The sequence below is a fragment of the Gossypium raimondii genome, chromosome 10 (genome assembly GCF_025698545.1).
Source record: "Gossypium raimondii isolate GPD5lz chromosome 10, ASM2569854v1, whole genome shotgun sequence".
NCBI classification, from domain to species: Eukaryota; Viridiplantae; Streptophyta; class Magnoliopsida; order Malvales; family Malvaceae; genus Gossypium; species Gossypium raimondii.
The window spans coordinates 25,401,605-25,427,787 of NC_068574.1; the positions used below are offsets into that span (position 1 = coordinate 25,401,605).

At 32.9% G+C, this 26,183-nt stretch overlaps 1 protein-coding gene across 1 annotated transcript; it reads right to left on the reverse strand.

Annotated features, from left to right (window-relative positions):
• Positions 1 to 20,333: 20,333 nt before the first annotated feature.
• LOC105777471 (peptidyl-prolyl cis-trans isomerase FKBP62) lies at positions 20,334 to 25,170 on the reverse strand. Its single transcript, XM_012600763.2, has 13 exons — positions 24,715 to 25,170; positions 24,509 to 24,595; positions 23,270 to 23,530; positions 23,095 to 23,169; positions 22,930 to 23,010; positions 22,662 to 22,856; positions 22,454 to 22,540; positions 22,128 to 22,303; positions 21,918 to 22,040; positions 21,677 to 21,823; positions 21,468 to 21,595; positions 20,938 to 21,094; positions 20,334 to 20,681 (listed from the first exon to the last, which is right to left on the reverse strand). Exons 1-13 carry the CDS (start codon positions 24,905 to 24,907, stop codon positions 20,571 to 20,573), a joined length of 1,821 nt encoding a protein of 606 aa, XP_012456217.1. The 5' UTR covers positions 24,908 to 25,170; the 3' UTR covers positions 20,334 to 20,570.
• Between the last annotated feature and the right edge of the window lie 1,013 nt (positions 25,171 to 26,183).

Consider the following 26,183-nt stretch of genomic DNA (forward strand, 5'->3'; position numbering starts at 1 on the left):
AATAAAAATCTTAATTGATAACCCCCAAATCCCTTAATTTTCTACTATTATCACTCCACAACAACAACCTCCCCAAATCCCAATATTCTCTCCTCAAATCTCTCTATGACCAGTTCAAACTCCATTTAGCAGTATTTCAATCTAACTCCACTACCAACACAGCTCAAGCAGCAAAATAAATACTTCATTGCGCAATCCAGGACTTGAACCTCAGACCTCACAGTTACATAACACGCCATCTTGCCACTAGACAACAAGCTATTTTTGTTTCATATTTTAACCACAATAATTTAAAAACCTACTATCTAGATCCAAGGATTTTATTCACTTAAAATAAAAATTTTGCATAAGCCAATGCTTGAACCCCTAACTTCTCAGACACTTCCAAACACTCCTAAATCACTTAACCACTGAAGAAAACATTCCTTTCTGTCACTTCCTTGCACAACTAAGTATTTATGTGTAGTTCCTAACTGTTCCCTTGCTCAAAACCTATTTATTCTAGGCCCAAAATTTGAGGTCTTACAATTACTGAGGTGCATAGTTGCCCTTACACTATGTATCCCAGTAGTGGAAAAATGTATCATGATCTTTGAGAGATTTATTAGTGGTCTGGTTTGAAACGTGATGTTATAGATATAGTTGGCATGCCATAGGATTGTGAGTACTCACCTATATGTGTTGTGTATTTTGGGCGTTAAGGCTCGTGATAGATTTGGAGAGATAAGGGAATATGAGCTAAGCTTTATTCATCAGGACATGTTTTGTGTGTTGGAGAGTGCTAGCTATATGCTTCACCTTTTAGGATATGTTCAACTCTATGAGTCATTTGGTGTGTTGGAGATTTGTGAATCCAATGTGTGGTGATAAAGCCCACTTTATGTTTCATAAATCAATTGTCAAATTATAATAAAATGTAAATATGTGTAATGTGAAAACTGCCTAAATGAGTATGTGGTTACTATGTAAATGGATCAATGAATAATGCATGAGTAAGCAATATGGTATTAAAGGTTGAGATATTGTATTTGTGCCACATGATTGTTACATAACTCAAGTGTCAAATTATAATAAAATGTAAGTAATATGGTATTAAAGGTTGAGCTGTTGTATTTGTGCTATATGATTGTTTCGATAATGTATGATGACATGTTTGCATGGTAGTTATTTTGATCATTCACTGAGCTTGTAAAGCTCACCCACTCCATTTTAAACCATTGCAGATTAGTTGTGTTCCGGTGTGAGCGGTATGGTTTTAAGGGAGTGATCCAAGCAAAACTTTAGCATTATTTCGTAGGTGTTATTTATTCATTTTTGTTATGGGAAACAAAGGCAATGTGGTAGACTTTTTGTCAGTTTTTGCCATTATATCTAAGATGTTTTCATGACTTTATTGCATTAAATTTCAAGGACTTGAACTTTGTTATGTTGATACTTTCTCTGACATGTTTTTGATATTTTAGAACTGTTATTTTAGTCCTTTTGACGAAGATTTGATGAAGTAATAGATGCTTGTTGATTAGTTTCTAGATAGAATGGATTAAATGCCTTTGAACATTGTATTTTTGTTGTCTGAAATAGAGGTATCGATATTCGGGTTTTAAAAATGATACCTCTATGATTTTCGAAAGTGTAGGAAGTCAGTATTGCAATTTGGTATCACAACCATAACACGAGTATTGATACTCAGGGTAAAATAATTGATACATTAAGGAAGGTACCGATAATTTCTTAGGTTTTAATTTTAAGCGAGGAACAAAATGTTATTTTCGTATCGATTTTGCTAACGATACCGATACCATTTAGAGAAGTTATCAATACCTTAGTTTCAATATCAATACCTACATGAATTGTATTCAAATTTTGCTAAATGGTTCATATACATGTTGTAATTGTGTAATAAGCTCGGTTGATATTTGTATGGCTTAATTTAACACAACTTGAGTATTCGTGACCTATGAAATCTATATATGCTTAAGATTAATAATGTGACATTAAACGTATATTTGTTGAGATGTTTGACTATGATTGTTGATAAGATGGTGGTGTGGTGTCCTAATATTTGGGCTCGGCAACCAGGCTAGGTATAGGGTGTTACACAACCCGTTTGTGATATTTATGGTAATAAAACCTTAGACCGAAATCATACTTGTGTTTTCAGATAAACTAATCCTTGACGTCCAACTTTCAACCAAATGATCTTCTTTGTTATTCTCGTACCATGAACTGCTTCGAGTCTTGGCTCGAACTAAAAGAATGAAAACACAGAACTAGAAAAAGTTTTCTTTCCTTTTAGAGTGAAAACCAAAATTCTCTCTTCTAAATAGAAACTGACATAATTGTTATTCTGGAAAAATATATATAATAGTTGAGAATAAATTCTCTCTATTTTTCGGCAGAGTAATAATTTCTTAAAGTTGTTGTAAATATCTCTACTGGTGTCATCTATTTATAGGAAGAGAAAATAGAACCCTTGTTGAATTGTAAAGGTTTATTTCAAATATAAAAACAACTTCTTAGGCCAACTAGGAGAGAAAGAGGGGCTAATAGGGTGCACTTCCCCTCATATGTCTTATGATAGAGATTCGGGTCTCTCTCATATTAGGTCCAATTACGAGTACTTCCTCAGCCTTTTGACCATATGATCCAACCCCATTTGATTTTTTTATTTTCCAAAATAAACTTTAATATTCTATATTAAACAAATTTCACATCCTTATTTTACCCCAATAAAATTTTGATGATTTTACCCTCGGTAAAGTTTTTGATGAATTTACCTCTGGTAAAATTTTGAAAAAATATATTCAATATTTCATAACTCAACATGTTCATTGTGATCGAATGGTTTATTTTCATTTTTGGGCTTCAAAACAACTCAAAACCATAAACTCATTCATTCGATCATTTTTAAGTAATTTATATAGAACTGCAAAAGGATCTTTTCCATTTTCATTTCAATTTTTGGAAACCTACATTCATTTTCAAATCATTTTTCCATTTCGAGAAAAACCATAATCATTCCAGAATGTTTTCCATTTCTCTTTTCTTATTCATTCTGTTCATTTCTATTCAGACTCGCAACTCATTTAAGTAAAATCTTTATTACTCTAAATATCACAAACCAACTCAGATTTCAAATTTTTCAATTTTCCACTGTGATTAAAAACCGTTTTCTAAACCGAATCTTTCCAAAAGCTCAAGCCACCACTAAAGTGGTAAGGTAGTAAATATTAATTTCGTTAAGCTGTCACCTAGGCGACACAACCTACCACTCAAGCGGTATTGAAACTATTCACAATTTTGAACATTATTCAACTTTAACTAATTTCTTAAGCCTTCACCAACTACACAAAAAAAAAACCAAACTTTTAGATCTTAAAATTCACTTTTTATTAACATAGAAAAATGCCAAATCACCTGCAAACAAGAATTTTACAAACCATATTAAAAAAATAGATTAAAAAACATAATCTATGCTCATGTAACGTGTTCAAAATGGGGTATAACATATCATCACAACCAAGATATTAAACTAGCCTATTAAACCAATATAAAATCACCCAAAAACCAATATAAAGCATGGAAAACCAAGGCTTGTATGGATACATTCAAAAGATATAGAATTTGGCTTGGAACCGATAAACAATAAACAAAATAAAACTAGATACCATCACCATTACAACTAATAGTTATATGAAACATTTATATATGAATCCCTAGATGACTTTTCTAGTACATTACATTAGCTGCTAATTGAAAATTCAAAACTTTAATACTCTGCGATGTTGAAAATGGTGTTTGCTTGTGATCCTCGAAAAGAACGGAGCCTTGATTTAGAAGACTTACGTGCAAAAAAAATAGCGCATTAAGCATAAAGCTTAGTAAGATAATATGGAAATTTCCTATATACTTACATTTTAAGCAATGATTCAAACTTTATACAATTTTTTGTAAAGCATTTGAAAAACAATGCTCATAACATCTAATAAACAATTCAAAAATTAGAAAAACTAATTAGTTTGGTAGTATGTAAGTAGTAGCATTTGTCAGCTTCAAGAAATCATTTATACAACGACAGAAACAATTTAAGTTCAGCCCATAATAAGTGTAGATGAATAAAGAGGATATACTAGGGTCTAGTGGGCCAAAGCCAAAACAACATAAATGCTGAAACATGGGTATTTAAAGATCATATCAGAATTGCAACAAAGTAATAGTAACAAAAGTACTGAAGTACTAATAACAGAAATATTGTATTCTTAGTAATAGATGTCCCCTATTGGCATTGTAACACCCCACTCAATTTATTTCTGTTTCTGTAAAAACTTGACATAAATATGTGTTTGCTTCAGTGGTTAAGTGTTCTGGATGTGTGTATAAGGTCTAGGGTTCAAGTCTCACTTTTGGAAATTTTGTTATTTTTCTAATCCTAGTCCTATTCTTGTTGTATGGGCTTATATAAAAAAATTTTTGTTAATCCATATTAGAATGAGCTTGCTGGTTCGAGTGGTAACAGTTAGAGTGTTGGAGGTCCTATAGTCAATTCCCTGTGAGAGCATGGATGATATTTTTTGTTTCGGTTGTGAGATAGAGGTTGGGTGGAAGTGAAATTCTGAAGGAGTTGAGAGTTAGTGGGCTAGTGGGATTTAGTGGTTAGGATAGATTTTATTTATATATTTATTTTTTGTTTTCAAAAATTTTGGGTTTTCTTTTTCTTTCTAAGAATTTTGACGGTAGTCTCTATCTCTTCTCCATTTTTCTGTCATTGTTATCTTTTTGTCCCTCCTCTAGTTTCCTTTTTTCTTTCTTCTGTTTCCCTTCAATTTTGTTCACTTTTCTTGAGTCTTCGTGCAGTTTCGGTAAGATTTTTAATTCTTTTTCTTTTTGGTTGTGTAACGTTGATTGCGGAGAATTTAATTTCTGCGGACTGTTGTGTAGGGGAAGGCAGAGAAGCAACGATTTTCACTCCAACGATTTGATTGAACGCGTGGTCGTATTAGTCGGTTGTAATTTTTTACGCTTTGTTCGGTTTAGTTGAAGAATTTGTGAGTTGGCTGCTAAACTTGTTGTTGGAATGTTGTTCTTGGGTTTCGGGAGTCACGGGATTATTTTCGTGGAAAAATTGAAACAGGTGTGTACCCTATACACGAAAAACTGGGCTTCAGCAAAAGCTGAAATTGCATTATGTCGACGCCACACGAGCGTGTGCCTGGCCGTGTGGTTAGCCGTGTGCGAGACACAGCCGAGTGGTGGTGTAAGTGTGGATGTGTGGGACACACGAGCTAGGCCAATTCAGGCATGTGGGCCCACACGAGCATGCCATATAGGTGTGTGGATTTTGGGCCAAGCCGTGTGGGCCACACGGGTGAGGCCAATCTGAGCGTGTAGGCCACACGGGCATGTGGACCCACACGGGCATATGGCCCCAAAATTTTGAAATTTTCCCTAGGGTCGCACAGGTCGTTTCGATCGACTGTGGGCCTACTGTAGGGTCGGTAAGGGCTAGTCAAACCCTGGATTATGTGATCTGATATACTGATAGTTTACTTTGAGTAGGATACTGTTATGCATGTCTAATTATTCTGTTATATATATCTGATATTTATATGCGAGCATGTTAAGCATGATATTTCTATTATTGTAATCTGTAAAGATGTTCGGGGTGGGGATTGATTATGAGGATGAAGTATTTTGTATGGCGACCTTCGCGTATATTCTGGCAGCTTAGTTGCATATTATCTGACATGTGTCGTAATGACACAACGTGGTGTGTAGGGATGGGTGGGTGTTTTTAACCCCACATGGTGTGATGGGGTGGTTGGAGATGGTGTGTAGAGGATGGGGGTAGGATTCTGTATATCTGTTCTACATATCTGACTCTGTTATCTGCATCTGTAAAGGACATAGATCCGAAACTGAATCCGACTGTGTATGTAATTTCTGTGTGAATAGCATGTCTATTTCTGTTGGGTTACACACTGAGTTTACGAAAACTCATATCTGCCTGTTTGTTATGTTCAGGTAATCCTCAGACTTAGGCGGGTTGGTGCGGCGGAGCCTCTCAATGACCACTATTTCGTAAAATATTAAATATTGTGGTTTTATTTTAATTTAGATTTTATTTCTGAGGGTTTTATAATAATAGGACTCTCCAAACTATTTGGTTAAATTTCAAGATTTTTTTTTAGACATTTAATTGCAACGGATACTTAAAAACTTGGTTTTTACCTAAACAAAGGTTTTCCAAAAGTACGACTGGGAATTTCCAAAAATAATAATGTTTTCTATGACTTCCGTTTTAAATTACGCTTTGGTAAATTAATTAGGTAATTAATGTTTTCAATAGTAGATATAAACGAATATGTGTTATAATATTGGAACGTTTTATCGTAACAACTCAGTTTTCAAAACCCTTCTTTGTGACATCTCAGGATTCGGCCATAACGTCTAGGCTGGGTCTAAGGTGTTACAGGCATGTCATTCGTATTCAAACAATTTAACTAAGCTACTAGGGCCTTGTTTCAGAATCTCTAGAATGTCAGTGTTAAAAATCTCCAAGCAAGTTCATAGTTTGAAACAATTTCCGAGGCAATAAACACCGTATCATGGAATAATGATTTCAATCATAGCATTAAGCTACTAAATTAAATTTCAAACTCATATTAACTTCTCTTCAAGAGACTTAACTTGACAATCATTTATACAATTGTTTTCTTGTCATTAACAATACTTTCATAGCATTAGGACATTAACATCCCATAACATATTCAAACCGATAGTTATAAAAATCCAATTAGAAACAATATTAATTCAAAGTAAGTAAATTAATGGATTTTCCAAATACTATACCACACTAGATATTCAAAAGTTGTTGGACAAGTCTATATCCACCTCAATCCACTAGTTTTTTTATTTCCCCTTTCTTCTTCTATTTTTTCACTATTAATAAAGCTATCATAAATACCACAACATTAAAAACCCATTAATACAGCTCACCAACACCTAAAACTTATAATAAATAAGCTTTCATGCCGGAAAGATATGAAAACAACTCATACCTTAACCACATCATTTTTCCCTCCTAACAAACTTTCTCACATCAAGGCTCAAACCCTAAACACTTGGATGATGGACATGATAAAGGATTATGCTTAAGAAATTTATTAATGATGGTTTTACAAGAAATTTATAGGAAGTGATGAAAAATGGTGGAGATTTGGGAGAGAAATGAGTAGAGTTGAGAGAAAGATGAAGAAAAATAAAGTTTCTCCACACTTCTTAACCGATCACTTTTGAGGAAGAAGAAGATATATTTATTATTTTATTTAAATTTTCACAATATAATATTCAATTAGAGAAGTCAACAAGTCAAACGTACTTTTATCATGTGTTAAAAATTTCATTACAACACTTGGAAAATTCAATAAAAATGTCTCATCATCATCTCATCGCCACAAATCACAATTTTTTATAATACTTAATCTCATGTTCCTTTTAAATGTATAAAATACCCTTGATGGAAACAATTACTATTTTACCCCTACTCTCGGATATTTACCTGATTGTGCCAGTAACACTTAGATTAGCTAAAATTGTCTTTTAAAGGCTTCCCAATAAATTAAAAATAATTTAGTCCCTCATAACTCGCATCAAAATTCTAATAAATTTCTCAGTATGTCGGTATATGATAAATCATAAATTTTGGGGTGTTATAACTCTCCACTCTTTATAAAAATATTGTCATCAAAATTTACCAAAATAAAAAAGCTGGACATTTTGTTCTCTCATTACTTGCTCACTTTCCCATGTATCATCTTCAACCTTATGATTGTGCCAGAGTACCTTCGCTAATGAAACCCTTTTACTCCTTAGCTCTTTAATATCTCGAGCTGAACTTTTCACTAGTACCTCTTTATATGTCAAATCAAGCTAAATTTATATCTCCTAAGGGTTGATAACATGCGAAGGATTGAATCTATACTTCCTCAAACATAAAGACATTGAAGACATTATGAATATTTGACAGCTTAAGAGGTGATACCAGAAGACATGCTACCGGTCCTACACGTTCCAGTAACTCATACGGTCTAATAAATGTTGGGCTTAAATTTCCCTTTCGTCCAAGCCGAAGCACTTCCTTCCAAGGGGGCATTTTCAGGAACACTTTGTCTCTCACATTAAATGTCAATATCCTTTCTCTTCAAGTCTGGATAGGACTTTTGACGATTCGAAATAGCTTTCAGAAAGTCACAAATGATTCTTACTTTATCCTTAATTTCTTGAACCAAGTTAGGTCCTAGTACTTTACTTTCATTCAATTTAGTCCAACACAACTACCGTCCCTATAACGCCTCATAAAGTGCTATTTAAATGCTAGACTGATAACTATTGTCGTAGAAAATTTCAACTAGCAGTACATATTTTTTCCAAATATCTTAGAGAATTTGAATCACCCTTTTTGATTGACCTAACGTTTGAGGATGAAATGCAATACTAAAATTTAAACGTGTAACAAGAGCCTCATGCAATTTACTCCAGAATCTTGAAGTAAATCTTGGGTCTCAGTCTGAGATAATAGATAATGCCACACCATGTAGCCAACAATCTCAGGAATCTATAGTTAAGCAAGTTTTTACAGGAATAAAGTGAGTTTACTTAGTTAATCTATCAATAATAACCTAGATTGAATCATCATTCTTTTGTGTCAAAGGTAGTCTAGACACAAAATCCATGATGACTCATTCCCATTTCCACTCAAGAATCGAGATAGGTTGCAATAGTTTGGAAAGAACTTGATGTTCTACATTGACTTAGTGACATGCTAAACCCTTTGATACAAACTTTGTTATGTCTCTTTCCATACTCAGTCACCAATATTGTGACTTCAAATCATTATATATCTTACTTCTTCCAAGGTGTATCACATAAGCACTACTATGAGATTTCACTGAGAATGACTCGCTTCAACTCAACATTGTTGGGTACACATAATCTTCCTCAGAATTATAAACTTCCATCCTATGTTGGGTACACATAGTCTCCTTTTTGCTTCCACCTTAGCATCATCTAATTGATTTTCCCAAATCTGTTTGTGCAATGTTGGTTTAACCCTTAATTTGGCTAAAATTGCACCATCTTTTTCATCACCAAATGTGCATTTATAACTCTTAATACTACCAATGATTTCTGACTCAATACATTAGCTATTGTATTAGCTTTACCCGGATGATAGTCAATAACATAATCGTAATCCTTAAGCAAGTCAATCCAATGCTTTTGTCTCAAAATCAAATCCTTCTGATGTGATCTATAAATATGTGGGATTGTTCTCCATATAGGTAATGCCTCTGGATCTTTTAGGCAAAGACTACTGCAGCTAACTCTAAATCATAAGCAGGATAATTCCTTTCATGTGACTTGAGTTACCGAGAAGCATAGGCCACAACCTTACCTTCTTGCATCAATACGCATCCTAACCCATTATGAGACGTATCATTGTAAACTACAAATCTTTCCCAGTTCTAATTGTATCAAGATCGAAGCCTTAGTCAATATAGCTTTTAATTTATCACAACTCTACTTGCACTTATTTGTCCACTCAAACTTAACATTCTTTTAAAACAACTTAATCAATAGAGAAGCAATTATCAAGAATCCCTTAACAAATCTCTGATAGTATCAGTAATCTTGCTCGGATCCATTCGAATACTATTGCGAATTTTCTTATAATATGTAAGTTACACAATCACTCACAAGTAATATAGTAGTAAATACTAGAATTGTCGTCTCTATAGGGATTCATTTTAAAACGTAAATTGCAAATTAATAAATCAAAAATTGGAAAGTAAATAAAAATCGCTTGGATTCAAATAAATATGCAAAACAATTTAAAAGTTGTAACACAAATTAATAGCAATGAATTAAAGAGCTAGAATAATTATTTTCCCCTAATATGCAATTATCGATAGTGATGTTGCAACAATGAGATAGTTTATAGGCTTCTCTTGAAGTCACTAAGTTCAATCCTATAACTAATTTAACATATGCCTATGCCAAATTAATGTCAGAATAAAATTTCAAGCACCATTCCTACAGGATTATGCATGGTAAAAATATTTGCCTATATCATTACACATTTAAAATAAAATAAACTAAACATGCAACATTCAAGTTTTACGTCCATTAATCACAACCTTCTCGGAATTAAAAATTAACTCAATTACGTGTTAATTTTGATCAAGCAAAAAACAAGTATTAAACATTAAAAACACTTGAATGAATAAACCTCATATTGCAACAAGAATCCTTAACAAAGTACTAATAATCTCATATTATGATTCCGTAATTATTCTAGCCTAATGAATAAACCTGATGTAATGTTCTTTAAGTGTGAGCTTCCCAATCTGTTCCCATTTGGCTCGATGTTGCGGCATTGCTACAGCATTAGGGCTTAAGATGTCGAAATTCAACATATTCTTTCCTCCACCTTCCAATGTTCTATTAGCCACCTTCAAGAATAAATTTTCACATTTTCAATGTCTAATTTGGAAAAAAAAATATATTATTAAAATAAAAGCTTTAAAACTTAGCTACTTAACATAAAAATAACTAAAACAAGTACGAAAATATTCTAAATCACTCTTAACTTGATTGAAATATAAGCTTAAGACTAATAAAATGACTTTATATCCTAGAGTTATCAAACACCTTCCATTGATACTACATGACCCAAAAAGGTCACCTCACAAAGCCAAAATTCACACTTACTAAACTTAGCATACAATTGCCTCTTTCTCAAGGTCTACAGTGCAATCCTCAACTACTAATCATGTTCTTCCTTATCCTTTGAATACACCAAAATGTAATTTATGAATACTATTACGAATCGATCTAAATAAGGTTGAAAGATCTGGTTCATGAGGTCCATAAAAGTGGTTGGTGCATTTGTGAGCCCAAACGACATCAATAGGAACTCATAGTTATCGTACCTTGTCCTAAAATTTGTTTTAGGAACTTTCGACTCCTTAACTTTCAGTTGATAGTAGCCTGATCGAATATCAATTTTAGAGAACACATTGGCTCCTCTAAACTGATCAAACAAATCATCTATCATTGACAAATGGTACATATTCTTAATAGTGGCTTTATTAAGCTATCAATAATCAATACATAGTTTTAAAATTTCATCTTTCTTCTTGACAAAAAATATCGGAGCTCCCTAGGGTGATACACTAGGCCATATGAACCCTCTATTTAGTAGTTATTGTAGTTGAGTCTTTAGTTCTTCTAACTACGTTGATGCCATCTTGAAGGGCACAATAGAAATCGGTGTTGTACCAGGAGCAAACTTAATAACAAATTCTACTTCCCTATTAGGTGGCAAACTAGGTAATTTCTCAATGAATACATCAGGAAATTCTCGCAATGTAGGCATTTTCTCCAATTCTGATTCAACAGTTCTTGTATCAAGGATGTAGTCCAAATATGTTTCACATCCTTTTCTCACCACTTTTTGAGCCTCAAGAGTTTATATCACATTACCAACACAATTTGTTCTAATTCCCAGTATCACCACTTTTTCACCGTTGGACACTATAAGAGAAATTCTTTTTTGTTTACAATCAACAACAGTCCTATGTTTAGATAGCCAATCCATGCCCAAAATGGTATCAAATTCCTGAAATATTAGTGACATAAGATCGTTAAAGAACTCATGACCTTGCACTTTCAGTGGACACTTATTAAACACTTGGTTTACTTCAACACTTTGTGCCAAAAAGTTAGTTATTAAAACATCAAACTTAGTAGACTCTACCAGCAAGCCCTTTTTCTCTACCAATGTAGTGTAAATGTATGAATTAGTTGACCCAGTGTCGACTAATGCATGAATGGTCAAGTCAAATAAAGAAAATAACAAATAATGACATTTGGGGTAACCTCATCCTCCTTTATACAATATTTTGTAAAACATTTGAAAAATAATGCTCTAACATCTAACCAACAATTAAAAAACTAGAAAAATTGATTAGTTTCCGAAATGGTAGTATGTAAATAGTAGCATTTTTCAGTTTCAAGAATTAATTTATACAACAACAAAAATGGTTTGAGTTCATCCATAGTAAGTCTAGATAAATAAAAAGGGGATACTAGGGACTAGTTGGCCAAAGCCATAATAACAGAAACGCTAAAACATGGGTCTTTGAAAACTAGATCAAAATCACACCAAAGTGTAAATAACAAAAGTAATGAAGTACTAATAACAGAAGTAATGTACTATTAGTAACAAAAGTCTGCTATTGGCATGCCAATCGTATCCAAACCATTTAACTAAGCTACTAGGGCCTTGGAACGAAGAAATATGTGCAAATGTGCAAGTGTACACAATTGTTTCAAGTAATAAAGTGACAAGTAATGTTGAGTTATCATACCCATAGAGACCGTGCAATAAAAAATTTATGAAATGCAAGTTTAAACAATTTGGTGATGAAAATTTTGAAGGAGTGTTGTAAAAACTAAAAATTAACCCAGTAATTTAACTAAGAAAAAAAAGTAAAAATATTCCAATACACGATTTCTAAAAGATGAGTTTAATCAATATGACATAAATGTGTTAGATCAATTGTATTCTTTAACTTTGAATAATTAAAGTTGTGTTCATGTTGTTACGAATAATTTCACTACAACTCGTAAATTGCTAACTAATTCACATACTTACCTATTATAACCTCTTAATCTCTTGACCATATCTCTATGTCAATTCAATCGATTAATCAAATTTTAATAAGTAAATAAAAGATTACATGAGGTAACAATATATCTTTCTATTAAAACAATTTAATCACGATAATCTTGCAAGTTATGCAAGGTTAATTATTATTTAATACCGTCACTAATTTAACCCTCAACTACCTTAGAAGATTTGCACCAATTAAATATTGTGTTCATTAATTACAATTTAAATCCGTTTAAATAATTAACTCAACTGTTGCCTTACAATTAAAATGCAAGCATAACATAAGTATGGTTTTATTTAATTGAACAATTTCCTGAGACCTAATAACAATACAAACACATTTTAATAATCTAAGCAGACAAAATGCAATTAATCTAACACGAAAGAAATTTAAGTCATTTTAATTAATTGAAGAACAACAACACAAATATTCATGTTTATGATCAAAACAAAACTAAAAACAAATATCAAGATAAGGGAACTAGAAAAACAAATCTCGGTGGTTTTTCGAAGCTAGACTAGTGCGCTTTCTCTTCTCTGCTCGTTTGATCCAAGGCCTTCATGAATACTGAATTTCTACTACTCCAAGAGGCATGCAAGCTCTTTTTCAAAAGGAGAAAGGAAGTGAAAGGCAATACAAAGGGGAAAAGAGAGAAAATATGAGTGAGAGATGTGTGAAGTGAGGGATGAGAAATGATGGAGTGATTGGGGCTTTTTATAGATGGAGATGGCTGTTAAAAATAGAAGCCAATCCCCCTTCCCTTGGCCGGCCATGCATGGTAGGAGAGATGGTTTGACTTGAATTTGCTATTTTTAGCTTGTGGCTAAAAAAAGAAAGCTTGAAAAGAGGAGGGGTTTGAACAAAATTAAAGACAAGTTCAAGGGCTGATTTACAATTATAAAAATCAGCCAAAATAAGTTGATTGAGTCAACTACATGGGATGATTTGGGCTGCCAAATTTCTTGGTGGATCATTCCTCTTCACTTAGCACAACTGGACCCATTTCCCTTCATCAGGCTTGAAATTAATTTTAACCCAATTTGTGTTGGATAAAAATAAATTATAAGATATGTTTAATATTTATTATTGAACCATCCATGGCTGGAAAAACCGGCCATACTCTTGGGTCACTTGATACAAAAATTGCCTCATTGGTTCAAGCTTTTCAAGGTGATTGCCAAGTCTATTTTCACCCTTTGTGCAAAACTGTCAAAAAGAAATCAAATTTGTGTAAATTTATTATAAAAATAATTAAAATTCAATATGTTCATAATTTGAGTGTAATTTAATTATTTTATAATTAAAACATGAATTTCAACAAAAATTACTACGAAATTGCATGAATTAGAGCTCAAAAGGTGCTGAAAAAGTCTATATATTTTTGTGTTTCCAGGCCTTGTTTCAGAATCTCTAGAATGTCATGTTAAAAATATCCAAGCAAATGTATAGTTTGAAACAATATATGAGGCAATAAAAACTATATCACGGAATAATGATTTGAATCATAGCATTAAGCTATAAATCAATTTTCAAACTCATATTAACTTCTCTTCAAGAGACTTAACTTGAAAATGATTTATAAAATTGGTTTCTTGTCTTTAGCCACACTTTCATAGCATTGAGATATTAAAATACCATACCATAAGATATTCAAATTGATAACTATTACAATTCAATTAGAAACGATATTAATTCAAAATAAGTAAATTAATGGATTTTCAAAATATCTTACCACAATAGATATTCAAAAGTTGTTGGTAAAGTCTATATCCACCTAAATCTACTAGCTTTTCTTTCCCCTTCCTTGTTCTATTTCTTCACCATTAATAAAAATTTCATAAATACCAAAACATTAAATATCCATTAATATGGCTCAAAAACATCCAAATTATTTTAATAAATATGCATGAATGAGATGAAAACTACAAAACTTATACCTTAACCACATCATTTTTCCCTCCTAACACACTTTCTCACGTTAGGGCTCAAATCCTAAACACTTGGATGATGGAGACGATGAAGAATTATGCTTAATAAAGGTTTATTAATGATGGTTTTACAAGAAATTAATAGGATGTGATGAAAAATGGTGGAGATTAAGAGAAAGATGAAGAAAAATAGAGAAACTTCTCCACACTTCTTGACTGATCACTTTTTGAAGAAGAACAAAAGATATTTCTTCTTTTATTTAATTTTTTATAATATAATATTCACTGGGAGAAGTTAACAAGTCAAAGGTAATTCTATCTTGTGTTAAAAATGTCATTACAACACTTGAAAAATTCAATAAAAATGTCTCATCATCATCCCATCACCACAAGTCACAATTTTTTTTCTTATACTTAATCTCATGTTCTTTTTAAATGTCTATAATACCCTTGATGGAAAAAGTTACTATTTTTCCCCTACTCTCGGATTTTTACCCAATTGGCCCAATAATAGTCAAATTAGCTAATGTTTCCTTCTAAAGGCTTCCTAATTAATTTAATTTAATTTAATCCCTCAAAAATTCTAATTTCCTCATATTAGAATTCAACTAAATTTTTGGTGTATCAATATACAAAAAATCAAAAGTTTCGGGGTATTACACTTATATTTCCATAATCCTATTATGAAACATAATCTTACTTTCCTCCAACCAAACACCCTATTAAGTAATAATGACAGAGGACTTTCCCACTTTTCCCATCTTATTACTCACAAAAAAACCCCATCTTTGGGGGAACCCATGAACCACAGAAAATTCATCTCCTTCTTCAATAAGGCATCATTACACGAACTCTACCAAAGGCCCTTTTATATACACATTTATGGAATAAGGACAGTAGACTGAATCTCTCCCACTTTTCCCATCTTATTGCTCATGGAAAACCCCATCTTAGGGGATCTAATAAACCATAGAGATCTCATCTTCGTCTTCATGAAGCTATAGGCTTCCTTTTCCTTTTGTGCACATTATTAAGACTCTCAATCACATAACTCTCTTTATCATTCCTCAAACCCTTAAACCCAAATATTGTATCAACAAGTACCAAAATTAATATCAAAGGCAAATATAAGTAGCAAAAAAGTATATTTACTCTAATGGAATATATGTTTAGATGTTAATATGGAACAAAAATAAATTTAAGGATCAAGTTGAAAAAAATTATCAAGTTTAGCGACTTAATGTTACTTTATGCCTTTAAAAACCAATAGTATTTTATATTTAAATCTTATCATGTGTAGATACTTCTAAGTTTCAAAAGGCATAAACATCCCTATAATAAAATTCTTAAGTTCCTTGTGTGGGAAAAATTCGATTAAGAAAATAGTTTACACTTATAGTGGAAGTTTAGAATTGTTCAAAATTGAGCCAATTTGTGATATTTATAGCAATAAAATTTTACAGAAAAGTACATGTGCTTTGTGCGAGACGATTTTGTCGCGGGTTTAATAAACATCTACAAGTCTACACAATAGATCACAAGTAATAAAGTAGTAAGTATAGGGTATCGTCCCCACAGAGACTGAATTTAATTCAATAATTGTAAAATTAACTAATGGCAAAATGGAAGTAAATCAAATTATAGATGAAAATATGTAATTTGAATCTAACTAACTATGCAAACCAACTTTAAGACAGAACCAAAAAAATCAATAACAAATTAAAGCAGTGATGTGAGAATAAAAAGCAATAAGATGACAAGTTAAAATGATTATTTCCTCCTAACATTCCATCATTGGAAATGATGCTAAAGAAATATTGCAGACAATCTGCGTTAATGTGATCATTTATTAATCCAGACTCCACAAGCTGTAGGCTTCTCTCAAAGTCACTACATTTAATCTATTGATTAATTAAACATATGTCTATGCCTATTAACATCAGTATTACTATTAACCATCCCAATCTTAAGGATTATGAAAGGTAGCAATATATGTCTATACCGTTACAGAATTAATATTAGAATATTAAACATACACCATTCAAGTCTTTTATCTAGTAATTATCGGCCTCCCAAGTTTAATAATTGCCTTACTTCCTTACTAACGTTAGCTACGTAATAGCAAGAGTTAGACATGAATTATACCTAAGTGAATAAATGACCAATTGCACAAACAATCAAAGCAACATACCAATAATTAAATAATAGGTTACCATAATCAATCTAGCAAATGTATTTAAGCAAACATTGTCAAAGACCACAGTGAAGTTAGTTGCAGTCATGGTTTTGAACAATAGAACAAGTGAAATAGTAATTAAAGAGAAAGAGAAGATGATTAGCCAAATTTCAGTGGTTCTCCGTAGCTTGCTCAAGTCGCGCCCCTTCTCCTTTTTGCTTCTCTTGATGGTTGAATGCTCTCAACCTCTTCTTGGTTCTCTCCTCTCTTTATGTTTCTCACAAAGACTCACGCACAATTGATTTTCAACTGATGCCAAAATCGATGTCCTTTCCTTCTACCAAGCTCTCCCTTTTATAGTGTTAAATCCCCTTAAAACAGCCCAGCTTCTCCTTGATTTCCTAATATGTTCCTTGATTCTCTCTCAGTGATTTTCCTTGATTCTCTCTAGCTGGTTCCTTCATTTTCTCTTCCTCCAAGCTGCTAGTCGGCTAAGTTCTCTATTGAAGAGTGAACCAGGCCTCCTTGTATATCCTAGCCTACATTGTCTGATTATGGGTCATTTATAGCACTAATTTGAGAGGTGATCGATGCCCAATAGATGTCGGGGTGCTCCTAGGATGTCGGCTAGCTTGTAGCTTTGTTGTGGCATTGAGTAAACTTCAATAGCCACCTTCAAGGACAAAATTGCCTATTTTAGCATGGAAGTTGACCAAAAATGTAATATTCAAGTAAAACCTTTCAATATCGGATATTCAATAGAAATATAACAAAAATAGCTACTAAAAATTTATCAATCCCTCTTAACTCACCCAAAATATAAGCTCAAAAGTACTTAAATAATATTATATATTAGAGTTATCAAAATTTGAGTCGATCCTGACTTTCAACCGAATGACCTTCTTCACTATTCTCATACCCCAAATTACACCGAGTGTGGGATCGAGCAATACAATCCAAACATAGAACAAGAAATGATATTATTACTTTCAGTACGAAACTCTCAATAGAAACCGATAAAGATTGTAATTCCTAGAAAATAAAATTTACTCTAAGTAAATAAATTACCACTATTTTCTGGAAAAATAATGATAACTTAACAATCAAAAAGTGTGTGTTTTAGGTCAACGGTACCATCTATTTATAATGAGAGATAAAAGAATCATGGTTGAATAAAGCTTAAATAATTAATATTTATTTAATAGAAAACACTCTCCCAATCTAACTAGGAGAGGGGTCGGTGACACACTCTAGTAAATATTACTGGGGTTGTCGCCCCTCACGTATTATATGAGGGGAATTGGGTCTCTCATATATTGAGTCTAATTATATGTACTTCTTAAACTTTTGACCAGCACTTTATAATTTAATCCAACCTAATATGTGTTTTCTAGTTTTCAAAATATATATTATTTATTAATTAATTAAATTAACTTAATTAATTTTCTAATTATATAATTTTCTCGACCTAATTCTAATTATGTTGAAGTCATGAAAACTTTATTATAAAAGAATCTATGAGGAAATATATTTAATTTTCATATTCAATGGATTCATAATGACTAATTTATTTGATTTTATTTTCGAACTTCAGTTATTTAATTATAATTAATTAAATAATAATTCGAAAATCTTAAATTAATTCTCAAGTCTTTTTTATACTTAGTGAGAAAACGAATTCAATTGTGAATGCGACTCATTTCTCTAACTTAACCATTTCCATTAATTTCTATTTATTTGGTTCTACATGTAATTCATTTCTGGTTTCAATGAGCTAGCAGAGGGACCGTTCGACATATATAATTAAGGCTCAAATAATTTATAATTAAGTTCCAATTTTTTGTCTATTAATTATAAACTTATTTAATCATGAAGTCATTCCGTTGTAGTATTGTAATTGAGCTCTCCCTAATTACATATCATTACGAAGCAAATTAATAATTGATTGTCTAATGACCTTGTGATAAGTGTGTTACCCTTATAAGATATCCTTAATCTCTTTGGGATAAATTCGTTTTCCTAATAAGATCAAATTTTATCTTATGATAATCATTGCATCTTCCTTTTAAAAAGCTAATTACTATCAAATAGTAATCAAGTCATTTATCATAAAGACAAACAAATCGTGGTCATGTTTACTTTTCAACTATCATGTAATGTCAATTACAGGATACCATTTACCCATTAGTTAGGCTAAGAATTTCACTATTACGGAATGATGTTACACACTGGAGAAGTTATATACCCAATACATCAACTTTCGGTTCATTATTTATTTGAACTCGGACTTTTACTTGCATCAAAGTATACGCGTCACACATACATAGTCCATCACCCACTCAAAATTAAGATGTCACATTATGAACATCACAAGTGAATAGATCCATAAACGAATCTAGGATCTATTTTACTTTGAACTTGTCTAATGTACTGCTAGTCCAGACAGTCACATATATGTCTATATCTTTGGGGAATCAATCACTCCAATACTCAAGATAAAACATCTCTGCAATTGGACTTGATAGACAATATATTAGGCTTTCAATCGATTTACTGATTTTCGATAAGATTAAGAAAATATTTAGATTTACCTACTGATACAAATTGTCTTTCCTATTACGATTCAACTACGTAATACCACTTATTATTAATTAAACATTAGATAACCAATGAACCAATCCATTTTGCTTTGCATGCAAAAACATTGAGGGTAATATACAAAAAGACTATTAATGTAATCAATGGATATTTTATTAAACCAATTTATTCAAAAAAAATAGAAATATACATTGATAAAAATACTACATTTAGAGCACTAGATCCAACACTTTAAGCTTTGGCCTCAAATCCAAGATCCTGATAATAGTAAGTTGACCCAAAGCAAGAGGAATAACATCCCTCAAACTCACGACCATCCAACGTCGGAGCTAAGGCTTTGATTCAAGTTCTAGGATTTTTAAGAGGTGATTAGAAAATATGAACCATAAAAGTTGAAGAGGAGAAGATGGGTTATCATTTGGTGTCGTTGTTGGTCTAAGAGACATCGAAGTACGGTAGAGCGACAACAGTTGGTTATGAAAACTTTTTAACCATTTTTTTTTGCAAGTCGTTCATACCTGCTTGGCCCTTAGATTTGACCCACACTACTTGACACCTTTTTAATGGTCCACCATTAGATCGAAGTATCTAAAAGTTGGTTGAAAAAAAATACAAACTACGGATTGAAAATTTTAAAGTACAAGCAGATATTTTGCCATCATTACAAATAATAATAATCAATTCAAAAAAATAATAATAACGATGTAAAATTGGATTAATAACTAACACGCGTTAAAATGATATTCATAAGAAATGCATTGTTTTAATTATCTTTAAAGAAAATAGAAGTGCATATTTAATATAGAAAAAAAAAAAACCAAAATGTTTTAAATTTCTCACAAATCCCAAATACCTAAATTAGAAAATATTACAAAATTAAGCGCACTCAGAACCCGCTTTGAATAAAAATTGTTCATTTTATAACACTGGGGCTTAATTACAATCGTCATCAATTTCATCACATAAAAGTTATCCAAACAAATTCTAGGGTCATGATACAATATTATAAAGTACGACTCTTTATCTTTGAACTTGAACATGTTTACCCAAAGTGGTTTAAGACTTTGAGATCATTTTATCTTTGGTTATTTTCAGCTGCAAATACATGCACTTAAAGGGCGCTATCTTTGAACATCACATAACTACCCGATCGACAAGGGGATCTGACCATTTTTGCCAAATCACGGCGGCAATCACAGGAAGTATCAGAAAGATGCAAACCAAAAGAACCGGCAATCTGCAAACCTGCTAGGAGTACAAAGGCAAAGATTCTTCATTAGATGCATCAGAGACCAACATCAGCATCATACATGACTTTTCACACTCAATTCTTGCCACTATCTGAACCCTTTTAGTCTTTTATGGTTATGTGTGTGTGTGTGTGTGGGTGGGTTATGTTAGAACAAAAACTTCACCTTCACTCTTGTATAACATTAAGAAGGAAGAAAGGGAGGAGGGATGGGGGAGAAGAAAGGGGATTTTCAGGCAAATGGTATCAAACCTTTCTACCAATGGTCATGTGCCTTGGCTCCTTTTTGGTTGCCTTTTCTTGCTCTGACTTGCTCATCTTTGCAATTATGTTACCATAGAACTGTGCATCCTTCTTGTTGTACTGTCTAATTTTCTCCTTTAGAACTCGGTACTCAAGTTTCACATCCCTGTTACAAACATGACAGTAAATTAGCTTCAACTGCAATCATAAGTCCAAATTGATTGGAATAAAACAAATCTTGGGAGAAAATACAAGAAAAAAATATACTGCAACCCAGCAACATGATTTCTTATCCAACATTTACTTTCCACTCCAGTTTTTGAGTCCTTATTTCTACATCTCAAGTGCCAAAAAGCACATATTCACCTAGAACATTTGTGCAAGATAAATTCCTACCTGGCTCACATCCCACCAGTCATAGAGGTAGGATGCAATGACTATCAGCTAAGATTAATCATAAAAGTAACATATTCTGGATACTATGTTCAAAAAATAAAACATATTCTTGATACAACCGACACTTTGCAGTAGACAAATACCTGTTGTCGGGGTCAATCTCCAGGGCCTTTTTAATATCTGCCTCAGCCAAATCAAAATCAACAAGTTCCATATATGCTTGAGCCCTCCTATATAGTGCTTTCACATTTCTATCATCAAGTTCTAAAACCTACAAAATCATACGTGCCTAATTGTCAGCATGAGTGCATTAACATTTACAGTTCATCAAAAATGCCATTAAAGATGCAACCTCAGTACACAGTTTCTTAGCCTTCTTGTAATCTTTGAGTTTCAATTTGCAAGCTGCATTGTTGAGATTGCAAGTTACTTTTAGCATCTTAGCTTGCTGCTTCTCCTCGTCACTGAAAGAAGAGTCATATTCTATGAACCTAAAAGCCTGCACAAAGGAATTGTTGCGAAATAGTCAAATCACTAGTAAAAACAGTCACAACAATTGTACTAATGACAAGGTGCATGTTACATAAGCATACCTTCTCATATCTTTTCAATGCTCTTTCATATTTACCTGCCTTGAATAAAGCATTCCCTTCTTCTTTCTTCTTCCCAGCAGCTTCGATTTTTTCCTGAGCATTCATGTCCCAAGATTCTTTCTCCTGCAATCAGTAGGCCTGTAGTCACCACTACACCCACATGCGGTGGACAGATCTACTAAGGGGGTAAAATGTGATACAAGCACTAACCTTCACAAAAGAGACCATCTCAACCTCGTAATACACAGTCGAGTTTGCAGGAACAACAGCCAACTCCTGCTGTGATTCGGACGAACCAAACGCGTATTCTGGCTGAATAGTGATAAGTGCAAGTTCTCCTTTCTTCATGGTCTTCACAGTTTTATCGAGCCCATCAATAACTTGTTCTGTAACAAGTGTCATCTACATTAGAAACAACTTTCAATGAAGACAAAGTATGAAACAAATGCCATTATGTCATGAGATCTTATTGAGAAAGAAAGATAAGAAGACACAAGTCCAGAAAGAACAAATCAGGATCACAAAACTATTATTACCTTCATCAATTTTGAACTCAAAAAGTTCATCATCATGTCCCTTCTTCACAAAAATCTTCCCATCCTCCAGCTTTCCAATAAATTTAACTAGCAAGCAGTATTAAAATGAGCTATAAATACACTGAAAAAAATAGATAAAATGGAAAACCTACTAACCAACCGAACAATTATAGACTATAATGAAACATAAAATTCCAAGCCATCTTACCTTGAACTATTGTTCCATCATGTGGTCGTTCATAACCCTCTCCCTCCTTCAAGATCTTCTTCAAGACCTTTTTGTTCTTTGTGACATCCGAAACACTCTTCCAAGAAACCAGCTCAAGAGTAACATGAAGAGTAGCATTTGGAGGAACAGCACCTTCACTGCCCAATGCTGGCCTACCATCTTCACCAAATGCATCTATAAGCAAACAGGAGTCAATTAGGTTTCATAGTCTGCCATAACCAATGAACCATAAAGGAATCTAACTTACACTGTGGCTTCACAATCAAAAGAACTTTCTCCCCTTTCTTCATTGTTTTGACTGCCTTCGCCAATGCAGGGCAGAAATAGCCTGCATGGTACATCTCATTGTCATATTTAAGCTAGCAGAAATCATTCTAGACAAGTGAGTATAATAGAGGGGAATAATGCTAACCATCTCCAACAGTGAACTCCAGTCCACCAGATTGTGAAACCAGTGTGCCATCTTCTAAACAAGCTTCATACTTAACTGTCACAAAAACAGAAATTCACAGTACACATTAAGCACACAGTCACATAAGATCTCTGAATAATTAAAGCAGCAAAAGAGGAAATGAATTTATATTTACCAAATACTTCATCCAAGTCTTTAGGATTCTCCCATTTCTCCCCTTCAACAAGTATTTTCTTGAAGATTCCTCCATCTTTGCATATGTCCTTGAAGCTAGTCCAAGAAAGCAACTCCACATCAAATTGAAGTGTTGCATTAGGAGGAATAGTTGGAGGCGATCCAGATTCACCATATGCCAACTCAGGAGGTATGGTGAAAAAGGCATTTTCACCCTTCTTCATTGTTTTGATACCCTCATCCCAGCCCTTGATTACTTGTCCTGAAGTTTAAGGAGAGAAACAAGTGAGCAAATCCCAATTCATGCTGTTACAGACTGATACTCCGGAAGCAAAAATAGTTGACAAAAATGTCTGTTGAAATTTGAAAAAATTCACTTATTATTTCATTGAATTAGGTAGCTATACCACCCTTTACTCTCTCTTTTTTCAGATGAAAAATCTCCCTGTTTTCTCAATGCTTCCAGAACACACATTTAGTATCATACCATTTCACTTATTATTTCATCAAATTTGGTAGCTATAACCTTCCTTTTCTCTTCTCTTTGAGGACAATTAACCTTCCTGTTCACTCAGGGCCTCCATGAAACACATCCAAATATCACACTGGACAGTAACCCTTTTCTCTTTTCTCTTTGGACAAGTAACCTTCCTGTTCTCTCAATGCTTCCATGAAACACATACAAATATCACACCAGACAGTGCTTTATTTTCAAGGTTATGATTTGAAGACAGACCTTAGGTATCATACACGAAGAAGGATCTTAAGAGGTCACACCTATGACCTAACTACAGATTTTTATTAGAAAGCATAGTTCATGCCAGCATTTTTCCTAGAAAAGAAGCACTTAAGTAATCCACGTATCACCAATGAGACCTTGGCCGTGTTAGCAAGGTAGAGGCTGGAATCTTGAGTGCCAAGGTTCGGATCTTACCCCATATATAAAGCATTTCTGGGCTCTATCTAGACTTATTCCGAATTAAATCTGCCACATTTGTAATGATTAATTCTGCTTGTAGTGATTAAAATATATTCTTTTAGTAATTGTCAAGCACTTCTACCCCTTCTCAACGAAATAAAAAAGTGATCCACATGTCATTCAACTCAATGTTTCATGATTACCATGAAATTCAACGGTCTTATTAAATTCATTACATTGTTATTATTATAAAAACACCAGATTTAACAGAGAAACTAGCTAAATTCATCAAAAAATGAAGCTGAACATACAATTATTTACCTAGGCCAAGCTTGAACTTAAAAGGAGTCCCTCTGTCGCGGCTGGAATCAAACTTGGTTCCATCATGCAAAGTTCCAGTATAATGCACTTATAAAGAAGGAAAACAACAATCAAAATCAACAAACCCAACAACTAAAAAATCCCAAAGAAAGTCAAACAAAAGAATAACCAAATCAAGGAATGAAGAAGAAGAAGAAGATCATTACCTTCAACTTCATCACCATTGGAGGGAGTATCCCATCCTTCACCTTGCTTAACCAGTTTTTTCTTCAACCCGTTTTTCCCAATCTCTTTCTCCTCGCCGACTTCGAGAAGTGAGTTGACTGGGTCATCTTCTGGGATGCCCATCTCGTCTTCCTCCACGTTGTTGGCTGTTGGGAAATCGAAGTCGTCTTCCATGGGGGCTTTTTGCAAGAACACTGGCTAGCTGAGATGAAAATGAGAGATTTTTTATGATTTAAGAGAAGGCAAATTGTCAAATTCTTGAAGGATTTCGTTGGTTTTGCTAATTTGATTGATGCAAAATAGACTTGAGACAAAGGAAATTATAGGGAGACAGAGTCTAGAGAGTTCTAACAGTCTGATATACCATACGCGAACAATTATTCAACTTATTTTATTTTCTTTAAATATGCTTAAATAGATCCCGCAAACAATGTCACTGAACCACATTCGACTGCCTACTCATACAGCTTGGATTGAAAATCGGGTAGTTGTTTCAAACCTGCTAAAAAATTAGTTGAATTGGTGCATTTATTTTTAATAATTTTTTTACTTTTTTTTGGTTAAATTATCTAAATTTATTTGATTATTGTCCAATTTTAAAAATTTTGCCCACAAAGATTTCAGGATTTCAGGGTGCACTCTTTACAAAGAGCTTCCCGTTCACATTTAATAGGAAAAGAAAATTTTAAAATGGTAAGCTATCAACATTTTTAATAATTTATCAAAATATCTAAGAATTTAATTAAATTTTGAAAGATTTATCAAAATTTCTAAGGTTATACAAAAATATGTGAGGATTTACCAAAATTTAACATTTTGCATTCCAATATTTCTAAGGATTTACTAGTATTTTTAGGATTTACCAAAATTTATAAAGCTTTACCAAAAATTATAAGAATTTACCAATACTTCTAAAGATTTACCAATATTTTTAAAGATTTTCTTGGTGCCCCAAACCCGATTAACTCAACATTTTGGCATACCAAAATTCCTAAAGATTTACCAAAATTTATAAGGTTATACCAGATAATACCTAAACAAATCCCATAAAGTAATCTCAAACGAGACCACTAATATACCCTTCCGATTCATCAATTTGTGTTGTTAAGTGCCCCTCTGAATGTCTATTAGTCGCAGTCAGAACATGCATTTAGTGGTAGAAGGTCATTTCCACTTGATTGGGAAATCAAGCTCTCTACCAAATTTCAACTCTACGAGTATATATTTACTATAGTCAATACTAACCATAATCTCTTTACTAAAAAAATATGTCATTTGCCTTCGGGTGGGTTTCTCGTGGATAGAATTCGAACAACCCGAGAAGCTTCTCTTCATCTATCTCCCTTAGGTAATATATATAGCGAAAAACATGAGTGGAAGAATGAGAACCTCTTTTACGAAGCAAAACTAAATATATAAATATCAGCCACCAAGAGACATGCATCAATTG

What these genes read in the sequence shown, in the direction of transcription:
- LOC105777471 (XM_012600763.2), bottom strand. Translation starts at nt 24,907, where the DNA reads ATGGAAGACGACTTCGATTTCCCAACAGCCAACAACGTGGAGGAAGAC. An exon ending in TGAGTTCAAAATTGATGAAG is followed by an intron (nt 22,304 to 22,453) that starts GTAATAATAGTT and finishes CACTTGTTACAG; the next exon opens with AACAAGTTATTGATGGGCTC. An exon ending in ACATGACCATTGGTAGAAAG is followed by an intron (nt 20,682 to 20,937) that starts GTTTGATACCAT and finishes TACTCCTAGCAG; the next exon opens with GTTTGCAGATTGCCGGTTCT.